This window comes from Crassostrea angulata, chromosome 7 (genome assembly GCF_025612915.1).
Source record: "Crassostrea angulata isolate pt1a10 chromosome 7, ASM2561291v2, whole genome shotgun sequence".
Taxonomy (NCBI): Eukaryota; Metazoa; Mollusca; class Bivalvia; order Ostreida; family Ostreidae; genus Magallana; species Magallana angulata.
This window is the reverse complement of record NC_069117.1, coordinates 38875757-38895069: the sequence shown is the minus strand read 5'-3', so window position 1 is coordinate 38895069 and position 19313 is coordinate 38875757. Positions and strand designations below refer to the sequence as shown.

General features: G+C 31.6%; 1 protein-coding gene across 1 annotated transcript; it reads right to left on the bottom strand.

Moving 5' to 3' along the window:
* Nucleotides 1-679: 679 nt before the first annotated feature.
* Nucleotides 680-14088, bottom strand: LOC128191786 (phospholipase A and acyltransferase 3-like). The gene is made up of 4 exons (XM_052864084.1): nt 13665-14088; nt 7922-8108; nt 6516-6645; nt 680-1715 (listed from the first exon to the last, which is right to left on the bottom strand). The coding sequence occupies exons 1-4, from the start codon at nt 13786-13788 to the stop codon at nt 1581-1583; spliced, it is 576 nt and encodes a 191-aa protein (XP_052720044.1). The 5' UTR covers nt 13789-14088; the 3' UTR covers nt 680-1580.
* Between the last annotated feature and the right edge of the window lie 5225 nt (nt 14089-19313).

The following is a 19313-nucleotide window of genomic DNA, read 5'->3' as shown; positions in this document are numbered from 1 at the left end:
AAGTTTACATTTGTTTCATATTGAAAACGATTTACATACTAGATATAAATTAAAAAGTAACAATATGAATTGAATTGAACATAGTTTATTGATTAAATCAAATGGATTAGACACAAGTTCTAAATAACTTACATGTAGATAGTCTTCTCCTTATAATGAAATTTTATAAATATTGCCAGTAATAACGTTAGATATGAATACACATAAATATACATGAATATACAATCTGCTAGTACTTCATATATAAAATCACCTTATAAATTCAGACATTTTTTGAAAAGCGATCATATTCACTCAAAAAAATTTGTACCGTCTTGAAAATTTCAGTGTGTTGTGTATTTGTCAAAGAATCACCCCCCCCCCCATAACAGTAAATGCATCTATAATGTGTACATAAAGTAATGTCAATAGCTTATCGATTAGAGAATTCCGAGCTCTTGTATACTTTTTACAGACAAAAACAAATGATAATGCATCCTCTAATAAGCCACACGAACAGTTTGGACTGGCTATTAAGTTACAGCGGAATAAGTCAGAATTTAAAATACAGTTGTGTCTCAAACGTGTATGAGTTATGTTTAAAAATCTTTTTCCGAATGAAAGATGTTTCTGAGGCTTTACATTAATTAAATATTTTAATAGAAGTTGCCTCCCTTGTATTAAGACTAAGGGCATGAAAGATGTTTCTGAGGCTTTACATTAATTAAATATTTTAATAGAAGTTGCCTCCCTTGTATTAAGACTAAGGGCATTAAATAAGGCCACTAATTTAACATTTTGTGACTGATGCAATAAGGACCAACTGCCTTTAAGTTATTAACTGGAATGATAGATATGATATCTAACTATTATGACTATATATCTATCTATTTTATATCTAACTATTAAACTGCCTTTAAGTTATTAAATGGAATGATGGATATGATATCTGTAATCTCATGCTCTTGTATTTTTATATCTGAAAAAGAGTTATTAAATCTACACCCCCTATAGTTGGAATGTCATGGTTGCTGTCATCTTAGAAAGTAATAGATGTAAAGTAATTGTTAAGTAATTCAATCTTATCAGTGTCTGAAAATGCATAACCCTCCTTATCATTGTCCATGGTATACCTTATACATGTAGGTGGGATGTCGTGTGTTAGTTTAGTGTGGAAACAATCTTTCAATAATTTCCAGTATAATTTTTGACTGTTTAAGCTAGCATCCTTAAGATGAGAGTCTATATTGTCATAATAGTTTGCAATTGCATGTTTTTTTAACAATATGATATAAGCGATGCATAAAATATCTCAGTCTAGACTAAGAAAATTTTGTGAATTAGTTATGACACATGCGCGGATCCGGAAAAAAACTTTCTAGGGAGGATATTTAAGTTAGTCGAAGGGGGATCCGATCGCGATGCATAGTTTTAGTAAATTAACTATGTAAATTAAAGAAATTTGAAATTTCTAAGGGAGAGAGGAAGGGAGATCAAACCGGACCCTCTATCTCCTCTAGATCCGCGCATGTCACAAATCTTAGGAGCCTCCTAAGTTATAAATCCTCCCTTATTAAACATTTGTAAAACGGATTCTAGAACTATAACCTAGATTTCATCTTTTCCTTATCCTTCCGAGCTAATATCCTCTTCCACACGAACAGAGTAGATAAAGCGGTCACAGAGACATATGGCATCATCCAATAGGTACCGACGAGAATGCCAAGGTTTCTGACCTAAAATAACAGTTTAAAATATTCATACAGGAAGACTTTTATACCTTATGACTGTTTGTCTTTAAGCATGTTAATTTGAAGCAGGGTATGCAAAAACGTGGGAAATACTCATATTTCCCAGGACGGTGGGATATACTGGGAATTCCGGGAATTATTAGTATTTCCCGGGAAATACTGGGAAATAAAGTTTAACTACATATTACTAGTATAGTACTTCTTTCGTAGTCTTAATCAACTCTATTGGGATGTAGACAATAGTACACCTTGTCAGTTATGAAATATTATAATAGTATTTGATTTTAACAAGTTTTGACTGGCCAGTAATGCATTGGTTATCTTCTTATGAATATTCCAAACATGGTTCATTCATACACCATTGTTATTTGTTTTTAAGACTTAAGTCAGGTATAAATGCATCTATACAGTTATCATAAACATGATACCAAAAGTTCCATTTTCTGGTTATTTAGTGTAAGTGAAAAATGGGCCAGGAAAATTATGAATATAAAGTGTGACCAGTGTCACTTCCTCAGTATGCAACACACTTGAGAAGCCAAATATAATTAGCCCCACTCATTGTTTTCATCTCCCAAAACAGGAGCACAAGCTTTAAGACTGTCAAGAGTCAATTATTAAAACTACACGTGTGATTATTTAATTGTTACTTGTAACAGTTATTATAACAGTTTAGTTTGTGCTTTGAATTATAAATCTGTAAAGCACTAAACTTGGGATACAAAAAGGTAGACTAAAATATGTAGTCTAGCAGCTATAGAAGTCTTTGGGAATAGGTGATCTGTTAAATATATTCATAAACTGACAGTGAAATTGCGAAATATACAAAATGGTTTGTTTGATGCTTGTTGTTAATATCTTATATCCTAAACATACATTTTACATTCATTTGAGCAAACTAAAGAAATAAATATTATAAATTTTTATTTCCCAGTATTTCCCAGTTTAATGAAAATCAGTGGTATTTACCAGGACGGAAAATACAATATTTACCACAGGTAATTCCCAACACTGGTTTTTCCCGGCTAACCCTGATTTGAAGTACATGTACATTTAGTTTTCTCTCTCATACTTATTTTTAAATCAAACGTATAGTTAAGGTGGCTCGACACACTTGTGTATAATTTGATGTATCGAGAATCAGTTTGAAATGTAACAGTCCCGATACAAAAATGAGACCAATATCGGCTTCAATAATTTTATTTTTTTTTTATACAAATATTTTTCATAGAAACCAAAAATCCATTTAGCTTTGAAAAGGATACACGTAATTTATCGCTAAAAATATTTTTGATAAATAAATATTCATGAAATTCAAGGATTGTAGATATTTTTAAACCTATCAACTGTAACAACTGTAATTATTGTTTTACTATCCTATTTTAACCTGAAATTGATACGAAATTGTAAAATTCGAGATAAAAAGGAAAATCTTAAATTCGAAGTGATCAAGATTGTAAATAAAATGATCCCGTACAAAATTATGTAAAGTTGAAATATATCTCAATTTTGCTCAAATTCCAGCTTTAAGATAGTTTGTTCATTTATTGATTTAATAAGACATATCAATTTCTCAGAATTAGCTGCAGCATATTTGAAATTTTTAATTCTAAACTGCTTCTGATAAGGATAAGTGTTTCCTCATTCGGTATTGGTTGAAAGTATGAAAATTTGTGCATATTTTCTACAATTATACATAAAACTGTTCCAGATTATGCCAGAGCCAAGATGGCATTTTTGTATCCGCTTAAGATGCAGTTTCGAAAAACAATGATGTACATGTATATATCAAATGAGAGACCATTGTCGAAAGAGTGCATAACATAACTTCTTTTGTTTTTAGTGTGTCTCATCAGACAGGTGAGGAATTGTTTTATCATTTAGCATGCATATATTTGTATTTTTTCAATACATGCAGCTTAGATGAGTGCGAATATGCCACCTTGGCATTGGCATAATAATCAGGCACAGTGTTACATTTTGTTTCAATTTCTTTGTAAATATCATTGTTTGATAAGTGCTTTATGTGATTACTAGTATTTGTTATTCTTTAGATTTCATACATAGATTTAAAAGATATAAGAGAAAACTAATTTTTATTTTTTTATATTTTAGAAACATTTTTACATAATCTGAAAATTATAAACTTGACCAGACACTTTTTGGCATGTATTTATTGATTTTTATATTACGCATCAATTGAGACCAAATTTCATGCTTTAAAATACCCTGTTTAAAGTCAAATTTATATTTCCTATATCATTGAACAAAATTAATACAAAACAATCATATATATAAAAAAAAAAGCCGATATCAGTCTCTGTTTCTTAAATCATATTTGTAAAAAGATTCTATATTAATCCATCATATAAAATTTCGTTGTGTCAAGGAACATTAAATTTAAAATATTTTCAAAAGATTAACAATTTTTTTCTTTCAATTTTTTAATATAAATGCTAAAGGGAATAACTTTACCCCCCCCCCCCCAAAAAAAAATAACAATGTTAAAATCAAAGATCGATATTGATGGCCATGTTCTGTTTATTTTAGGAAGCTGCGACAAAGGGACAAAGGCAGATTAATGTTGAAACAGAGGAAATGCGGACTAAATTTTTCATTTTTCTTTTAAAAAAAATTATAACGATAATATCGCAAAGTTACTGGTTTGCATGCTTAATTAAAAATCTATAATACATGTCAACCAAAAAAAAAAAAAACAATTTTCAGTTAGCATAGCTTAAAAATGGGTTCATTAACATTTTTTATTTACATCCACCACGTATGATGCCCTCTTTATTTCAATTCAGTGCTCTTTAGAAACTGACAGGTCTGAATTTTACAGGCCACGCTTATCTATGATAAAAACCTTCATCGACCTTGGAAAAATCAGGGACTGTACAAAATAATCATAATGATGTGAGACTCGTATAAGACTCATAGGAGACGATTTGGCTATGTCAGCAATGGTAATTCATATGGGTTATGAAGATAGCGATCATTGCAAAAAAATACACAACCCGATAAATAACACGGGTTATTGCTGCAATATCGCCACCTTCATATCCCGCATGAATCACAAAAGAAAGCACTTTATTGTTTAAATAATAACTGCTCCTTATCAACAAAAAGAAAAAAATGTTATAAGTAGATAAGTAAGTTACAAATTGTTAACAATTCATCCCGTCAGATTTTGCGCAGTCTTAGAAAGTCATTACCCAGCATTTTTGGTTATTCTAAATGTCGAAATTACTATTTAAAAGTTTTATATATTGTGTATTCCTTTGGCGTGCATTGCCAATCGAGGATGTATGAGTGGTGAATGAGTGAATAATTATTATACCCCCGTTTCGAAGGAGAGGGGGTATACTGTTTTACCCTTGTGTGTCTGTCTGTCCGTCCGTAACCAATATTTCTGTCGCATTTATCTCAGCAACTATTTATCGCAGATGCTTGAAATTTTTACACAGTATTTGTATAGGCATGCCATATCGTGGGGTATATTTTTGTACCAATCAGACGTCAACTTCTTGTTAAATGAGTTCTTTTTTTATTTTAGCCAAAATTTTAAAACAAATTTTTGTCAAAGATTTTTCAGCATCTATTTATCGCAGATGCTTGAAATTTTAACACACTATTTGTTTAGGCATGCCATATTGTGGGATATATTCATGTACCAATCGGATGCCAGCTTTCCCTTTATTTCTTACGTAAACTATTTGTTAATCCTGGGCACCTGATCCTACCTCCAATAAAATGGAGGTCCGTGTTGAGTCAAGGTTTGTATTTTGACCATCACACAGACCAAATCATCAACGTTTCGTTTTTACTTTATTATGACATTTTACTGACTTAACATTTACCTCGATTATGACATGTCCAATTGTGACAAGTATCGCGCTATGGGTGCGGCCGGTCGGCTGAGGATGCTCACTCCTCCTAAGCACCTGATCCTACCTCTATCAATTTGGAGGTCCCTGTTGCTCTGCTTTGAATTTGTATTTCGTTTAATGAATTTTTGAGATGGTTCACGGTTTGTTATTGTCATTTTTTCATTCATACATACTCTATAGATACTGACAGGACTGAAATCAACAAGCCCCGTTTATCGATTAGTCGAAACCTACAGCGACTGACACTGACAGGAAACTGACATGACTGAAATCTACACGCTCTGTTTATCGAACATTGCAGAAAAAATTAGATAACTCTCTAACGCGGGTTATGTATATTTTTTCCAAAGTCGCCACCTTTATCCCGCATAAATCAACAAAAATTGCCTTTTATTGTTCAAATAATTGAGTGTTTTCTATCAAGTTAGAATGTTGTTTACTGGTTTGGGTTGACTACCTGTTTTCTGTGTACTACTACATTAATGCTGACAAATACGACTGAATTCATTAATTATCATGATTTACTAATTTACCATTAATATAGTCCCTTACCCCACGACTTTTACGGTTTAGCTTGTAACTGAAATATCTATTAAATATTCAATTATTGTAAATAACTATCATTTCAATTTATTCAAATGCTCTCAATAACCGTGCAATGTTGCGTATGAATTGTGTGACTGTTTGTGAGGCTAAGTGTGTTTATACTTATATGTTGTAGGTTATTTTTTACAAACAAAAATCCTCGAAATGAAAGAACCAGTACATATAAACTAGCTGAAATCTATGTCAGGAATCAGTGCTATCAATTTAAATAACGAATTAAAATGTTTCCTTTGATATTAATTTACAATGTATATTATTTTATATAACAATTTTAAAAAAGTATTGATACCTGTTCAGACCATTTGATACCATATCTGCAGTAGGCAGCGAAATGCTCACAATTGTCCCACAGCAAGTTGTATCCAATTTCTCCAATTTTTAATATGGCTTCCTCTACAATTTTATTGGGCTCAAGTGGTCTAAAATAATGCACAATAACACAGCTATAAATATATTATGTATATTAATTCATTACTTTCAAACACTTAAAAATGTATAATGTTAACGTACAATTATTTGATACATAATTGATTTTGATACAGAGAAAAATGGACCTTCTGAAATGTAGGAGGACTTAGGCATGATTTGAGCTCACATTTTTAATGTCTTAAATAGTCAGTATGGGTGCTTTTAATGCTTTGCTTTAATTTGAAAGTCAAATATCGAGTTACAAACGAGTAACAGAGGGTTGAATACTAATTTGAAAACAAAGTTTGAGTCCTGTTGTTGTTAACATGTACATATATGTTTTGTATTGGTATGGTATAAGTTTTAATCTAATGTGCTTTTTGTTGTTGACAAAATTATTAATGAACACATTAAATCAGTTTATTTTGTTTGTCACAAGTTACTTTGTTAAATAATGGTTATGTTTGCCAGAAGTTATTTTGTCCAACAATGTTAATTTCTGTGCTTTACATAATTTGTAAACAAATACAAGATTCGAGCTTTATTTATATAACACTGTTTTTCGCTTGTAACTTGACTTCCAACATTAAAATTTGGTGAATCATTCAAAATAAGCACGTAAACCATTTTATACATAAAAAACTAACAAATAAATTTCCATTTCAAATCATGTCTAATCTCTTCACAGGTAACTGCGGTTTTAGGACTGTTATGATATCATGATGATCAGTATAAACGAGATTCATGATTTTGATTTTTGTTTAATGACATGGCAAACCATGTTCACTTTTTAACGATCTCCGGTCCTCAGCGATGTTCAATTACTCTGAATTATCTACATTTTTCATTATTCGTACTATAAATCTACCTTTTACAAAGAAAAATTTAATTAGTATTGTAGTGTTATTACTAACCATGACTATTCAACGACCTGCTTGGCCTAGTGCCTCCACGGAGACCTACTAAATAAAGGTCGAGGCCTTCGAGCCACCGATGAACAGGTACTTTTAATTTGAATTCAACTTGCATGTTTATTTCATTACATCCATTGTGACCAAAATTGCAATAACTCCCTAAAATGCATGGATACCATAAATTTTTTTTTTTAATTTATTTCATTTACAAAGTTTGAACGATAAATAACTTTTTTTATGATTTGAAAAAAACGAGGACCAAAAACCTTATAATAACGTCAACAAATAGTTGAAAAAATGTGTTAAAACAATAAAAAATATTTTTTTATTAAAAAATAACTTTTCTATCAACACACTAATTTCGCATGCTTACTGGCATTTTCGATCTTTCTCATTGTTTATCTTGACTTTGGAGTCTATCAGCACATCCCAAACACGCTCTCGTTTGACCATTGCCTTGTTAAATTGTCTTCCACAAATAGTGAAGACGTGACTGGGATTGATGTTATTACTATTAATACCATTTTCAATACCAGCTAAGTGTACCACCTCCTCGTTACCTGTCAAACGATACAAATAAAGTTTAATAAAACTCATTTAACAAGACACATCCACCACGATATGTCTGTCTGTAAACTTTTTTTTAATGTTAGAATTCCCAAGAACCCCAAGACCCATTTTAACCAATGTTGGCTCAAAGCATTTTAAGGAAAAGGGATTAAAGTTATTTGAAATGAAGGACCAAACCGTCTTTTAAGATGGATGATAATTTGTAATTGTTGAAAAAAGAATTCATAAATTTTCTCTCCAAAAATATCGTCCAGAAAATCTGGAACTGATGTGGAAGCATCCCCATGTAGTATAGATTCAAGCGTGTTAAAATAATGATCCCCGGAAGTAACAATAGAGGTTCAAGTGTAACATTAAAAAAATCTAAAAAGAAATCGCCGCACCGCTATTTTTTAAGAATTATAATTATACATCACTTATGAGAAAGAACCATGCAAAATTGTTGATTTTGGAATAAATTTTAGACTGTGCAAACCATGAACCCAAAACTACCTGGATCTTCTGAAGGTTCACATTAGTAAAGGAATACGAAAAAATCTATTTAAAAATTTTTCAATGAATGCAAAGCTGCAGTTTGCAATAATACAGGTTTCTCAGATTATCCATGCAAATGTGATATTGTGGAAACATAAATTTAAGAGCCTCCTGTGATTTAGCGTGAATGTAATCCGCATGCACAAAATTGCAAAATCCAAAAAGTCCAGATGTTTTCAAGATTCTTCGTTGATTATAATTAGCGAAGCTTGATTGAGAAAAAATAATAATAAATTGGTAATCTTCAAGTACCAATGAATTTTAAAATATATAAAACAAAAGACAGTATAGTAGTATAGATTAATACCATGCCTTTATTCAAAACAAATTTTAATACTATACAGTGTGATTCTTGCAATCGAAACAAAAAATACACAAAAAAATCAGAAATCCATCTTTGAACAACAAAATAATTTTTTATAAAACGATCCACAAAATAAATTTCTGTCGTAGCATTCAACCTTAAAATTGCTATTTCCTGCCTTTTTACCTGCCAGCTTTCAGTCTGCCAATACTGTCATAAACTACCATGTACAATGGAGGGACATTACTATTAGTTTTTATTTCCACTCCAATCCATAAATTTACTATATTCTATATTCTTGACTGTATAGAATAAAAGAAACTATTGTATATTTATGCACTATGTACACCGTAAGCTCATTATTAATCTAATTAGTAAATTTTAACTGATCATTTTTGTATTTCTTATTAAAGACGCAGCTACGATTGACAACTCTGCACTTGTTAATACAAAAAATATGAATTGTTTTGTACGTGTTCTCAATCAAATTATGCTATGATCAGGTTAATCGTGAAGATCGTTCAATGCGATAATACGTTAATCGTTAACACCGTTTATCCATTCCTCTCGTGTATCAATTCTATCGTTTCGTGCATTAACCCAATTCTATTGTACGTGAATCATATTAAAATGTTTATCTTATACACTAATATCTCCAATATAACGTAATGATTATCATACTTTCACATACAAACCGCATTATATATTCAGGAGAATTGATCTTTACACACAATTTATTTAACATAAATCCATTCTCTCAAATTTGCTTGATAAATGTCGTCCTTTTTTGTATAAAATTTGGTTTGAAAAAGTACCCTTCAAATCGATTAATTTATTTGTAATGACTTTAAAATAAAGAAAATCTTCAGTTGGTACATGATGTACACTTTTAACGGATTTTTCGATAATCTCCAAGCAAGAAATGTAGGCCATTGACCTAGTTATCTGAAAGTAAAAAAATACATTATAATTATTATAATAGTTTTATTTTGCTCCTCTGAGTAACCGTAATCCTTAAGGGAATTATAATAAAAATGAAACATTTCATAATTCTATTTAAATTGTGTAAAAAGCAATCTCAATATCTATGTAGATATAAAGATGATTTTCCTTACATTATTATAGTTGAAGTATATGGGTTTCTTCTTTCTGCATTTAATAGCTAAATAAGTCATCTTTAAAAAATATAATCAAGATTTTATGGTTAATTGGTTGACTCCAATTACTCCACTCAGCCTCCTTATCTCAGCTTTTGATAGAGAAATCAGTTTTCAAAATTTTAATAACCTGAAGGGTTTTTCTAATCACTACTAGAAAATCGTTTAATAGATAAGTCGATATAGACGCCTAAACAATGCATCTGCTCTTTTGTATTATTTATTCATTTTTATCAATTATAAACTTTTAAAAAAATGGTATTCTTAATATTTATTAGGGCTTTTCTACTTGCGGTCGAAAAGACCCTTTTTTTTGTTTTGTTTTATTGGGGCTTTTTGACTTTCGGTCGAAAAGTCCTATTGTTATTCTTCTTTTTTATTAGGGCTTTTCGACCTTCTGTCGTAAAGCAAAAAAAGATTTTTCTGTTACCATTTCAATCGGAAAATCCGATCAGGCGAAAGCGCTCTGGATTAAATTTGAGAGAAATGGATTATTGTGTTATCGTCTACTGAAAACTTTTTTTCTATATTGTTACTTATACCAAGGCCTTATATATATATATATATATATATATATATATATATATATATATATATATATATATATATATATATATATATATATATACAGTACCGATCAGACCCAACCTAACACCAAAGTAAACCCCAACTATGCCCCGGGTTTACTTTCTGGGTTTACTTTTTGAAAATTTGGGTCCGCTCGGGGTTTACTTCGGGTTTACTCAGGGTTTACTTTGAGTTTACTCGAGAATTGCTTTTGGAGTCAACTATACGCACTGAAGTGTGAAGCAGACCTGTATTTTATCATATCATCCTACTGCCTGTAATTTCTGCCCCTTGTATATTCCGAATACACATGTAGCGTCTGCTTTCAGGGTATTCTTCTGATCGGGGTTTACTCTCTGTGTCCACTCTGGGTGTACTTGGGTTTACTCTGGGTCCACTCTAGTAAACCCAGAATAAACCCAGAAAGTAAACCCAGAGTTTAGTTGGTGTTTACTTTCTGTTAGGTTGGGTCTGATCGGTATATATATATTTGCATTAGATACTCATGATTTAGAAAAACAAAACACTATGAAATAAATAAGCAACAAAACATATATAAGCTATAAGTTCAAGGTAACAGCTTGCACTTGGCAATCTACAGCTATGTGCGTGCATGAACAAACGGGACGAAATGTATCATGACCCATACCGATGACGTATTGCAAATATTTTGCCCTGTACACGTACATCAACGAGTACGCGTTGATTCGCTAAACTCTCTATTATATTTAGTTGAGCAGTGCAGCAGTGATCAATACAGTTAAATATAAGTACAAGTATAGTGTAGAGCAAAGCGTCGAGCAAGCTGTATTTCACATGATATTATTATGCAGGTGGAAATGAATGATACTAACTTGTATATAATCTGTTGAAATTGCTATTCTAAATTTAAAAGAAAATACGAAATAAAGATATTCTGTCAATTTTTAAAATATTCGAACATTGTGTATCCGACATATACATGTAAGCTAGATCTTTGAATTAATGAAAGCACTGGCTACCATATATCAAGGGAAATAAAAAAAAATTCTAAATGAGTAAATCTACAATCGATAATTTATGATTTGATACATCTGAAACTTTGTGAGAAACCTTTTTTCACTTAGACGCGACTCTCAATACTCTGTTTAACTGTTCGTTCGGTAACCGTTCAATTTGACACCGCACTCAAATCCACTTTCATTTAAGGAGCTTCACACCTCAAAGTTGTTGTATCAAAATTTTCACTAATTTGATTTATATCATATAGAATAAGTTTAAACTATATGCCATGGTCCAATCCAATAAAACATGATAGAGAAAAAAGCGATATATGTCAAAAGTACCATAGCGCCAAAAAAGCATATTGATCCCCAATTTTTGTTTTGAGCTTAGGTTGAACTTTGTGATTTTAACTAAAGAGATACTTTAAAAATAACTTTAAAACTTTTGAATCAGGATCCAATCCCCTTAAAATGTTTTACTACAAGATTTGTTGAGATTTTTTTTCTAATTTAATATTTTTTATTTATATGTTTATTATTATATTGTATTTATATTTTTGAGCTTCTCAAGTTAGCTGTTCTGATTATTTTTTTTCCGGTGTCCGTCTTTCTGTCTGTCCGTTTACATTTTCCACTTCTTATTTGATGGCATTTTCAAAATTCTTCTCAAAAACAGAGAAAAGTTAGAAAAGTTGTAGCTTGTTTGGAAGCATTGTCAGGTAGAGTAGGTTCAAGTTTATAAAAATTATGATCCCCGGGGGTAGAGTGGGTGATCCACATTGAAGAAGTCAAATTTTCACATGAGAATATACATGTATAGAGAAAATCTTTAAAAGTCTTTTTTCAAAACCCATTTCGCCAATGTGCGTGAGCATCCTAAGGTAGTGTCAATTTACATTAATTTGTTCAAATCATCATCCTCGGAGATAGGATGGGCCTACAATAGCGGCATATATTTTTACATTGGAATAAAAAGAAAAAATGGGGGTTTTTTTTACAACAATAGGCTTGAAAATATTTAACTTGTTTTTCTTGTGCGGAAGCATTCTCATGTTTTGTAGATTGAAGGTTTTTTTTTTAAATATTGCAGTTTCGGCTTCAAAGGGGGGTATATCGGGATACATAAAGAAAAATCTTTGAAAAATTTCTTTTCAAAACCCATCTGTAACTTGTGTGTAAACATCCTTAGGTAGTGTTTGTTCATTTTATGATCCTCATGGTATGTTTCAGCCATAGTGGTGGTTGGATTTTTACGGAGAAAGATCTTTTAAATCTTTTTAAAAACTTTTTTGCTAGAAAATTTGTTACTTGTTTGGAAGCACCTTCAGGTTGTGTAAATTCAAGTTGGTTAAAATCATAATCTTTAGGAATAAAGTTAGGCAAGATCTCAAGATCTTCTTGAGAACTGCAAAGCTCAATGTGCGATAAGACTATAAAACATTTTGTTACAAAAGGGACTCAATGTTAAACTAAAGAATATTTGCAGAAAAACTTCATTTTTTATACATGTACTATGTTACTACATTGTCAATATATTTTGTATAACTCCTTAGAGCTGATTTACTATGGCTATTGTTGCTCAAGGGAGCGATTTGTAATGTTGTTTTTGTTTGGTGGTTTGTTTGGGGTTTTTTCACCATTAACAATTTTCTAGTATACTCTTCACTTAAAATGTGAAGACTGACTGCAAAGACAATCGAATGACTTGTTATATATGATGAATTATACAATGCTAAAATTTATATTACCCTCCATATTGTATTTCATGGAATAAAAATAATTGAATGGTCAATAGTGATACTTAACAAGAGATAAATCTTGTCTACAGATCAATCAGAAATATAATATTAAGGTATATCAATACACATTCATACAGGTCCAACGACGTCCCATTGCGCTTGAAGCATCAACCAAATGTTTGTTATTAACTATCAAACCTTCATATATATATATATGTAGGGTTTAATATGTATATACTTTATATTACCCCATTTTACTTACCTATGTAAACAGCCCAGTGTGAATACAACGAGCGTTCGATTTCCAGAAGATCCCCTTTTCGCGCAGTTTGTATCACACTTCTGTTGTGTGAGTCGAACTGTTTCGCTGCCATTTTCATTTTCATACCATAGATTTTTTTTTAAATTGGAAATACCTAGTATTTTCTATTTTTAGACAAACGACGAATGTCAAGGCTATGAATGGTGAAAGACAAATTGATCTATAGCGAGCGAAGCAAGCTCTAAGAACCAGTGTGCGCGGGAAAAAGAACGAACTAAACCTACAGATTCATCAAACAAAATTTTTGTTTACGTTCCATGGTGCTATACCAAAAATGGCCGACATTTAACTCGTCTTGAGGTTTGAAGACACGTTTTGAGTACCGCACAAGCTTTAACGAGACCCAAGAGATTTGTTACATACTTCCATTCCTTTGTATTGAGTCGAGATACGTTAACAAAGACAAAAAGGTCATGGATGACGTCACAGTGCTCTCGCGCTATATTTCCCGAGATAAAGAAGTGGATCAAACATCTGTAATGCGTGTACTTGCTATTTTAATATAGACTGCGATACTTGCCTCATTGACAAGTGATTTGTTTTTTTTTTTCATTTTTTTATATAGAGATTATATAGATATTTACTAGCAAGAGCCATACTTTCCTGTTATATCGATCCAATTTTAAGCTAATTGTGCATGCATGTACAGTAAGCAGTTTAGCATATGAGTAGGGAGGAAATAATCAATAGGACATTTTGAGCAATTAAATAAAGAAGAAGTCAAACCATTAAATTTGAAAGTGGGAAATTACACACAGGGTCTACAACCACGGATCGCTCTCTCTCTCTCTCTCTCTCTCTCTCTCTCTCTCTCTCTCTCAATAATTCTTTGACGATCGTCGATACCTAAATAACACTAAGTTGACAATGATGCAAGGTATGTGTAATTCTTGCTGCGCTCACCACAACGGTAGCCCCGTAAAACATATTATTTAACAGAAATGTTTTGAGACTTACACCTGTCCTAAGAATCAAACAAAATATCATAAGCCTGGCCTCAGGAACGTGAAACATCTATAGAGTGACTTAAGGATGAAGTTTACGCAGAATGAAATAAAAAAAAAACCACTGATGATAATGAAAAACCGTCTATTGTATGATATGGATCTTTGATTGTGGTGTTATTTTTCACTTTCAAAAAAGTAGGTCAATGACCTACTTTTTGAGTAAATGGTTATTGAATATTTTTTGAAAGAATTTTTCAAATTTTACACTACAATTGAAATTTTCTTAATTGTAAATATATTACAAATAATAAAACACTTTGAAAAAAGAACTACAGTTAATGAATGGTAGTGGCACTTAATAGGTACAAAGCATTAAGATTTCAGCAACAATTTTAAGAACTATTCAAGTTCGAATTTCCTCTATCAGTTTTCAAATCCCTACCAATTTTTGATCCAATTTTACAAAAAATTGAATGAAGATAATACAAAAACATTTATATTATGAAAATACCCATATTGACGTTATTCTATTGACATAAAATTTATATGAGGTCAATGAACAAAATTTTGAGATATTGTGTTTTTTATCAGTTTTAAGCATTTTTAGGTCCTCAGGTGACCTACTACTATCCCTTTTCGTCCGTCGTCGTGCGTCGTCCGTCGTGCGTTAACAATTTTACATTTTTAACTTCTTAAAAACGACGAGGATAATTGTTACGATTTTATGTGTGAGGCATCTCTATGGTAAGACAAATCTAAGTTGTGAAATTCGTGGCTCTACCACCCCCGGGGCACCACAAGTGGTGCAAAATATGCAAAAAAAGCCAAATTTTCAAAATCTTCTACTCTACTCCAAAACATGTGAGGAAAAAACTGGTTGCATGATTATGATGTCCATGAGTCCCTCTACCAAAATTGTGAAATTCATGGCCCCTGGGTCAGGGGTTCTGATTCTAGGGTGGGGCCATTATGTATATGTATATATATATATATATATATATATATATATATATATATATATATATATATATATATATATATATATATATATATATATATATATATATATATATATAGTAAAAATTTATTAAATCTTAGAAAATCTTCTTCTCTACTCCCATACATATTTTTTAAAAACTAAATGCATGATTATGATGTCCATGAAGCCCTCTGCCAAAATAGTGAAATTCATTACCCCTGTGTCAGGGGTTTAGGCTCTAGGGTGGGGGGGGGGGTCAATATGGCCATATAGTAAAAATGTGTTAAATCTTTAAAAAAATCTTCTTCTTTACTTCCAAACATGTGGGCAAAAAACTGAATACATGGTTATGATGTCCACTACCTAAATTGTGAAATCCATGGCCCTTGGGTCAGGGGTTCAGGACATGGGGGGGGGGGGGCATATAGCAATATAGGGTTAATGCATATAATGTTTTAAAATTTTCTTCTCTATTCTCACACATATGTATGAAAAACTGACTTCATAATTATGTTTACCAGGAAGTCCTTTACTAAAATTTTAAATTTCATATATTTCCCCTGGAGTATGGGTTTTGACTCTAGGGCACGACCAGTAGGGATGTATAGGTGTTAATGCACATAATGTTTAACAATTATTTTCTTTACTCCCACACACATGAAAGAAAACTGAATTCATGATTTTGTAGCCCAAATCTTTAAGTTTTTCGTCAAAATTGTAGGTTTCATAGTTCTTTTTGAAAAATTTCAGGCAGGGAGGTGGTCGGCATTACAAATCTATAATTTTTCTACTCCAGAATGAAACCCAAATAAATGAATATATGAGACTCCTCGACAAGTTTGTGTATGGGTTATATGCTACTCAGGTGACCTTTAAGGCCTATTGGCCTCTTTTTCGATATTTTTGCAATTCGTGCCATACGCTTATTTTAATGAATAAATGAAGTAAAACCATCAGAAAATATGTAAAGTATATAGACTAAAATATAGAACCTTTCCTTTTAATATTAGTGTACTGCCAAAAATGTTTAAGCGAAAAACAAAATCTGCAAAATTTAGTCCTAATTTCCTCTGTTCGGCTAAAAGTCTATTTTTGTTTGAGCCTTATTCCATGATAAAGTAAAAATATCGAATTTTTTATCAGTAATAATTCATTTCATTAATACTTTTGTGTTTAGAACAAATTTCACTCATTACATTGATCTTTATAACAATCTGAATTTGAGAACTCAAACCCTGAGTTAACACTTCCTTAAGTCAAAATTTCAATATTCAATAATATTAAATTTTCAACGTAATATAGAGACACTTCATATACCGGTTTCTTTTTCGTTGTTGTCAATCGCAAGACAATAAGACAGTGCCCCATGATCCTTGGGCCAGGGCAGTACTTTTGAAATTCATTACATTGTTGTAATTTCAAAAGTAAACCTAAGTAAGTAAAAATCATTGAAAACAGATATTCTTTGTCAATAGTTTGTGTGTGATTAACGCTTTTTAAATTGATTCTTTAATTGTAACGAAATGCATGCAAACGAACGTTTGAGTTTTAACATTTTGCCATCTCTAAACAGTCCAAGTTAATTTTTCAGTTTAAAAGATTATTTTTCTTCTATATTTTTTTTGGTTATTCAATACAGGTGAAGGCCCTAATGGTATATAAAATCAATCGAATTTCCAAAACTCGAAGTTTCAGTGGATGTTGTATGTTTGGAGCCCAAATTGACTTTTTAAAGTTCACATAATCTATGAACTTTAATTATACACGAAGAAAGCACAGGTATAAAAAGAAACAAAATAACATTACATTTTGTAATTAAACTTTGTTTTAATAAATGTTGTTTTTAGATATTTGACACTTCAATGCACTTGAAAAACATTTTAAGATAAAAACTAACTTAAAGTCAATTTGACTCGGTTGGCTCAGTCGATAAATCTGGGGCTTTAGAGTACTCGTTTATTTATTTGAAACCCTGTGTCGTTTTCAAATCATCGTATCTAAATTGAGAACACTGATGGTATGGCAGTTCAGCTACTTTATTTCATATAACTGTACGCAACAAAAATTTGTATAAAAAAGAGGCCCAGGGGCAACATCGCTCACCTGAGCAACACAAGCCTTAACTCTGATCAAATTTGCATTACAGTATCAAAATCAAAATATCTTGACAACTAAGTACAGTAGATCTTGCTCAATTTTTTTTTAAATCTGCCAATTTTTATCCACATATTTTTATGGAAAATACCAAGCCCCTTTTGTTGTACCTGTAAGAAGATTTTTCTCTATTCCTATATACAACCCATGCTTTCACACAAGTTACTGCTTTTTGAACTGAAAACCTTCCCAGAATATTTTTAAAGATTTTCTCTATACATTCTGTAAAAATTCATCCCCAATTGTGGCCCCACCCTGCCCTGGGGAAAATGATTTAAACAAACTTGAATTTACACTATCTGAGGATGCTTCCACTCAAATTTGAACTTTCCTGACCTAACAGTTTTTAAGAAGATTGTAAAAGATTTTATTTTTATATATTATCTATGTTAAAGTTCATCCCTCCCATTGTAGCTCCACCCTACCCCCGGGGACCATGGTTTGAACAAACTTGAATCTACACTACCTGAGGATGCTTCCGCACACGTGTAAGCTTTTCTGGCCTAAATGATTTTTAAAGAAGACGATTTTATAAGATTTTCTCTGTACATTCTTATGTAAAAATCCATCCCCCCATTGTGGCCCAACCCTACCCCCGGGGACCATATGCATGATTTGTACCAACTTGATTCTACACTACCTGAGGATGCTTTCACACAAATTACAGCTTTTCTGGCCAATTACTTTTTGAGAAGAAGATTTTTTCAAAAATACCAACAAATTTTCAATAATTCTAAATTATCTCCCCTTTAAAGATGGTGTGGCCCTTCATTTGAACAAACTTGAATCCCCTTCACCCAGTGATGCTTTGAGCTAAGGTAAGTTGAAATCTGCCCAGTGGTTCTGGAGAAGAAGATGAAAATGTGAAAAGATTACAACGACAACGCCAACGACAACGCCAGACAACGAACAAATTTTGATCAGAAAAGCTCACTTGAGCTTTCAGCTGAGGTGAGCTAAAAACTAAAAGGATAACGTTGCGTCATGTTTTTTTTTTATTTGAATAATGGATAACACAGGATGAATCTCTGCCATTCAGTGAAAACTGAAATGATACTGATCGGTTTCTGAAAGGTGACTGAATGGCATAGCTATGCCATTCCGTCACCTTTCCAGACCATTCAGTTATCATTCAGTTGACTGAATGACAAAGGTTCATCCTGTGTAATTTAATTTTCTTCGAAAAAGAAGGACACAAATGGTGCTAAAATTCTAGCCTCCAAAGAGATCATAGCTTTTTTCAATATCTCTCTATCAGTTAAAGTTAATTAACACAAAATCTTAGAATTATATTTTGAATGTTCAAATAATCATGGATATTGATCAGATCTGTTTATGATGCATTAACTAATGCAATTCAGGACAGGAAAAGTTTTCTTCAAGTACAAATATGGAATTATATTAACACTTAAGTTGGGTACACTCCATTAAGGGAAAAATAAAAATAAATAATGATCACGAATTATCAATTTTAATTTTGAAATATAGATCCCAAAGTTTATGTCAAAT

Excerpts from the sequence above, each read along its gene's own strand:
- LOC128191786 (XM_052864084.1), bottom strand. The coding sequence starts at position 13,788 with ATGAAAATGAAAATGGCAGCGAAACAGTTCGACTCACACAACAGAAGT. Across the intron at positions 8,109-13,664 it reads ACACTGGGCTGTTTACATAG|GTAACGAGGAGGTGGTACAC; the intron begins GTAAGTAAAATG and ends ATCGTTTGACAG. Across the intron at positions 1,716-6,515 it reads GTATCAAATGGTCTGAACAG|GTCAGAAACCTTGGCATTCT; the intron begins GTATCAATACTT and ends CTGTTATTTTAG.